Consider the following 6,074-nt stretch of genomic DNA (forward strand, 5'->3'; position numbering starts at 1 on the left):
GTCACAAACAAAAGACTTGTAGAAAAAGGATTTTTAAAAAATCAAAACCAGGTTACGATGAATAACCATGGCATTGTAGCAAAGAGAGCATGCATGTAATTGTCATGGAGACCATGCATGTGGTTGACAAGGAGACAGCGTTGCTTACCAGTAAGCCAACAAAAATTGTAAGTTTCAGGCAGATGGAGGCTCTCAGGCTCTTCCTGTTTCGGACAGCCTCCATCGAGTAATCGTCTGACTGTGCATCCAGGGACCTCATGTCAATGGAGGAGCGCTCCGAGAGCACTGCATCAGAGGATGTCACACCTGATAGCACATTTCTCCGTGTCCTGTGGTTACTCATGCAACCAAAGCATCCACCGGCCATGGTTTCTCTAGAGCACTTACCAGTTCTGCTAGAGAGTCGCCTGGTTCCTCTTGCAGACTGGCTTTATTCCAACAGTAGCGAAAGAGAGTAGTCTTCTTTAGACAGGATCAAAGGATCTCTAAGCCTGTTGCTCTAAAAGAGATCAGCTCACTGCAGCAGCTCTATGTCTTCTTCTTCTTCTATTTCAGAAGGGATCAAAGTCTATAGCTGTCTGCTTCCTTGAGAGAGATCAGCACACACATCGCCTCTTACAGCAGTATACATAGACCATGGCAATAATCCTTGCACCTAGACCATTGCCTCTTTCAGCAGTATATATAGTTAGGAACCATGGCAATAATCCTTGCACCTAGACAATTGCCATGGCCTGTCCTAACCTCTATGCAGCTGTGATTATTTGAACCTTTATCTCCTGTTTGTAAGAAACAAGTCCCATTTACCCGACCCAGCATGAAAAGCAATTAGAAAACTGCCAGCTTTGCTTCAAAGCACTTATTTGCCTGGACCAGAAAGCAATTGAAAAACAATCCCCTGTAACTGAGCCTGTGCGCAAAGCACTGAGAAAACAATGTGTTGCCTGCACAAGCACTTAGAGAGCATCCCTTTTGCCCTAACAGCATGCGATGGCTGAACCAGCTTACAAAGCAAAAAACTTAGAAGCATGGGACTGAAATGCAGCTATTTGGAATGGTAATCACTGCTTGAGCTTCTTCTCCAATATTCCTCTATTTCCTGGTCGAAGAATAATGGCTTCACAGAGCATCCAACAGCGGCGGGCGAAAGATGCAAACACGAAGAAGGGCATCCAATGGCAGCGAGCACCGCCTTCTTGTTGCAGATGGTCGCTATGGCAAGAGATATTAATAAGAGGGGCTGCCAGCTATGGTGGAAGGTTTTGGGAAAGGGGAGTCGGGCTGCCGCTAAAGCCAGGTAGTACAATTTACGAAGGGGAGAAAGAGGAGGGCTGGTTGGGAAGAGAGAGAGTCTAGAGAGAGGAGAGAGAATCTGAGAGAACAAAAGAGGATGTGGAGAAGTGGAGCCCAGGAGGTGGTGCGGCTCAAGCGTGTGGAAAATGGGAAATTTGGCTCGCGGAAAGAAACAAAAGGCGGCAGACTCCAGAGGGGTGTGTGCGGGGCCCCCACTGCGGGGAGCGTTGCGATAATGACCCCTCCGCCCTCTCTGCATTATTTCCCGGATTCGCGTTGGTTCCCAGAATTATAAAAATCAGTTGACGGGGAATTATAAAAATCAGCCCCCGTCCACGTGCGACTCCTGCGATTTGTTGCGTCCTTCACCGACACCAACCCTTCCTTGCCTACGTGTCGAGTCGTCTCTGCTCCTCCACCCCATGCAGTCCCGGTTACACATCCCCCTTTGCCGGTGCGCAATGGCCCTTAGAGGAGGTTGGCTCCCCTCCTCACATTTTAGGCAACTATGCCAAAAGAGGCATATTTTGTCATCGACTCATTCAAACAATTAACATCGGTCAGGGTATGATTGCTTTAACCAAGGTCCACTTAAAGAAAGGCCAAATACCTCACAATAGCCGTGCCGCCTTAGATGGGGCTACACACACACACATATATAAATATACACACAGAGGGGAAGGGGCTCCTCTCCAACTAATTGTTCCAAGCACCAAAATTGACAAGTGCTTGTTTGCTATGTCAATTGCCTACTTAGAAAATAGTAAAAAGGTTCACTTAAGAATGACTAAACCATACGAAAGTCACATGCATTACAGAAAAAGTTCTATATCAATCTCACGCCACACTATTGTGATGCTTTGATGTTTCCAACTCACCCACCTATGAAGAGGATTGATCTCTTACATTAAAAGAAGTTACAATAAAATTGCCACCCACCTTTGTTTCAAAGTTTCTTATGATTAATTATCGGTGTGTTACTCTTGCAATGCATTAACTTTTTGGGACCGTCCCCCAAGTAAATACCCTTTGGAGAACACACTTGCCAAAGGCCCAAATAAAGCGGATGAGTACTACTAGAGGACAAGAGAGCCAAGAGAGGGTAGAATCCGTTGGAAAATGGAAGTCATTTTGGGGAATGTATGAAGCATCAAGAGAAGCAATAGTTGCACATGTGTCCACTTCATTTACAACCTAAGTGCATGCCTTAGAAGGAAAATGAAGTCAAAAGAGTGGTTCATCTAGCTATTCTACCCTTACCTTTGTTTATCTGCATGGAGTTGATGGTAGTAAAATGTGATCTAGCGAAAGCTAATTGTGAGTACGAGAGAGATGGTGAGCCATTGGATTTGTTTATAAATATCATGATACTTTTTATTTTTGACATATAATGCAATCTAGAGAATTTATTATTTAGTACAAAAGTATTGGAGATATGTTACTTCGCTTCATCTTTCCAAGGCAAAAAAATTAATGTATTAGAGAGTGTAAGATTCCCTATGTGTCCCACAACATCTCTACATTTTACTCAATGGAATTCGCAAAATAGTGTACATGATTCCACAAAGGTGGGAAAATTATATAGCACTCTAAGATTATACATACATTTTAAAGAGGTCAATAAGGTAAGGTAGTATTAGGGGGAAAAAAATCTCTTGAATTTCCATTTTTTAAGTCCCATTTTTTAGCTTTTCAATGGTGTCTACTTAGAAGACACTAAGTGGATGCTTTTAGTGCTTTGACACAATCAATGGTGTCTCTTATGGGCTTCCAATAGGAGTGCAAAATCTCACTAGGTAATATGTTCCACTATTGGAAACAAACATTTTGCAATGTTTGCTTTTTGTGAATCAAAAGAACTTGCTTGGTTCTTATGCATATTCAAGCCAAGTATCAACCAAGAATCTTTCCTTTTTAGAAGTTTGAGATTCAATGGCTATGAGAAACAAACCCCTTCCTCTTCAACAGTCAAGGTCAAATGCATGCCTACACTTCACTTCTATGTATGAAGGTTAAACTAACAGTTAAACACATGTATATACTTTACTTATATATGATGTAGCAGGATGTGATTAAATGAAAAGTTGTGAGGTAGATGTGTTTTATTGGTCCTTTTACACACAAATGGCTCTTTGCAAGTATGGCATGGGTATCACAGATCATTGATAAATTATTCATCAAGGTCATTGTAGTGATTTTTTTCCTGCTATGCTTTGTGCATATGCAATTTGATTTTTTTCCTACTAAGCTTTGTGCATATGCAATTTGTTATGTATGTGGTCCATGATGACACTAGTTGGGGAGAAATTTCATTGTTATATTCCTCTTCGAGGCATGTCATTTTAGTATTGCCAGATGATTGACATTAGAAAGGTTAGAAGGAAACTCTAAGGAGACTCTAAGGGAGTTTGCAAATGCTATATATTATGATATGCCACATTCATTTGTGAACTCATAGTATAACCTCTAAATAATGCTTGTCTTGCTAAACATGAAAAATGGTCTCTTTTTTTATGTAGTAAGAAACTTTGACCATCACAATAGACACTCCAAAACCAATAAAGAACTTTGCACAGGTGATCTCGAAAGTAAGCTAGTCATTGGTAGAAATTAAAATATTATCACACATTCTAGTACTATAGCTATTAAATACACCCTTTCATTGCAAAAAGCTCAACGTACTTTGTACTCTTTATGCTCTAAATATGTAACCCTCAACCCGTAAAAGTGTGCACACTTACAAAGGCATAACAAAGTGCATTGATTGTTCCTTGTCAAAATTTGTTGCTATGTTGATAGGCTCGAAAACATACCAATATAGATTTCTTTCGACGGTGCATTGCTTTACTGATGTGCGGTAATGATAGCTTACATTATAATATTGGAAGGCATTTTAAAATCAATTGTCAAACTTACTTAGGCATATTCATCACTTAAGGAATGAAGTTTGTAGGTCTTGTCGATTTTGTTATGTGCTTTATTTATTTTAAAAAAAACTTCAAACTTTGTTTTTAAGCACGTGAAGTTTTAAAAATGTAAGGAGGAAAATGTGTTCAATTGCATACTAATCTACGCTTTCACATAACTATCTATCAATTTAGGGTCAAGTTGATTGATGCCTTTTGACTATATAACTTTGACACTTCTATGGTGGAAAAAGCTTGGATTGTTTGTTTTCAAAATTGCACCACGAGAATGAGATAATACATGTTTGTAACCTTTGCAACAACAAGTAGGAAAAATAACATTATTTGCACACGAATATGTTTTTGGGGCAACATTGTTTAAAGGTTTAGAATCTTATTAGACAAAAAAACTTTAAAATTCCTACCCTACACACTTTTAAGGCACAAAATTGACACCTTCCATGTGGATTCCATATCAAAACTACAAAGGCACATCAAGTGCATCTTTGAAACCAAGAGTTGCTAGCACAACACGAAGGAGGTCAACCAACAACAAATGAGCCTAGTGTGCCCCTTTTGCGAGGGCCACCTACTAGCACCCTTGAAGGCACACACATTTGCATGGGCCTATGAAGGGTCTAGCATGCTAAGGCAAGTTCCCATTTACATAACCAACCCTCTAGTATTCCACAAAAGACAAGCTTGGAGGAGTTGAAGATACGAGGGGTGGGGTACCTTTGGACTCTATACACCTTTTTATCTTCCACAATGCCTTTGCATGTAGGATTACACAAAAGAAAAGCTTGGGATAGGAGGGGTCTCTTTCAAAATGCATTTGCAAGTGGGATTATTTAGCATCCCTTTTCCCATCTTGTAATCCCCATTACCCATGCGAAATTTGCACCTCCAACATCAAGCACAAAGGGAAGTTGCCCGCCAAGACCATGAACTGTGATTCCACATTGGAAACTCACAGTTGCCGACATATCAAGGAGGAGGACGGTGAGTCAACCAATAAATGTGCACTCCATAGGGCATGCTAAGACAAGGTCCCCACTTTGTGAAGGCTCTAGCAGGCTAAGACAAGGTCCCCACTCTACCTAAGTAACCCTCGAGTCTTCCACAAAAGACAAGCTTGGGGGAGTTGAAGATATGAGGGGTACATTGCCTGTGCATGTGGGGTTACTTGGCATCCCTTTTCCCATCTTACTAATCTCCATTACCCATGCGAGATTTACACCTATACTGCATTGATGGGTTCTGTTTCAAGTTACCATGTATTGGTGGTTTCAAAGTTCATCGATAGGCTTCACTTTATGTTGCATTGATTTGATTCTGTATTGGTGCCTGTGCATGTGGGGTTACTTGGCATCCCTTTTCCCATCTTACTAATCTCCATTACCCATGTGAGATTTACACCTATACTGCATTGATGGGTTATGTTTAAAGTTACCATGTATTGGTGGTTTCAAAGTTCATCGACAGGCTTCACTTTATGTTGCATTGATTTGATTATGTGAACTTATGATAGCTTACATCATCTTAAGGAGGTCAAAAGACTATTGGCATGAAAGTTTATCAACGGTTTATATTGTGAATCAACAATACTTAGGAGCCACAGTTTGTTGGACTTGTTGAACATAAAAATGTTTCAAAAGGGAAAATATTTCATAATTCTTCTTCTAAATTAATCATGACAAGAGATGATGATGCATATGCTAGGCAAAATGTTGCACTTAACATTAAATAGAGGACAAATAAGAAAGAGAGCTAATTAATTATGCATTCATCTATTTTAATGCAAGATAATACAACTAAATAATGTAGATGTCAAGTCTATAGCAACACATCAAGGTGTCTCTTTCAAAGAAATGA

The 6,074-nt window shown here is 40.1% G+C and overlaps 1 protein-coding gene across 2 annotated transcripts in view; it reads right to left on the bottom strand.

Annotated features, from left to right (window-relative positions):
• The window catches only part of LOC147637237 (uncharacterized), a 56,153-nt gene extending 54,858 nt beyond the window's left edge, over nt 1-1,295 (bottom strand). For both annotated transcript variants that reach the window (XM_086800847.1, XM_086800848.1), the window contains exon 1: nt 149-1,295. In XM_086800847.1, coding sequence (XP_086656973.1) covers nt 149-367 — 219 coding nt within the window. In that variant the 5' untranslated portion in view covers nt 368-1,295. The remainder of the gene's footprint in view (nt 1-148) is intronic.
• Nucleotides 1,296-6,074: the final 4,779 nt, after the last annotated feature.

Source organism: Cibotium barometz, chromosome 7 (assembly GCF_041138505.1).
Source record: "Cibotium barometz isolate CiBa-2024 chromosome 7, ASM4113850v1, whole genome shotgun sequence".
NCBI lineage: Eukaryota > Viridiplantae > Streptophyta > Polypodiopsida > Cyatheales > Cibotiaceae > Cibotium > Cibotium barometz.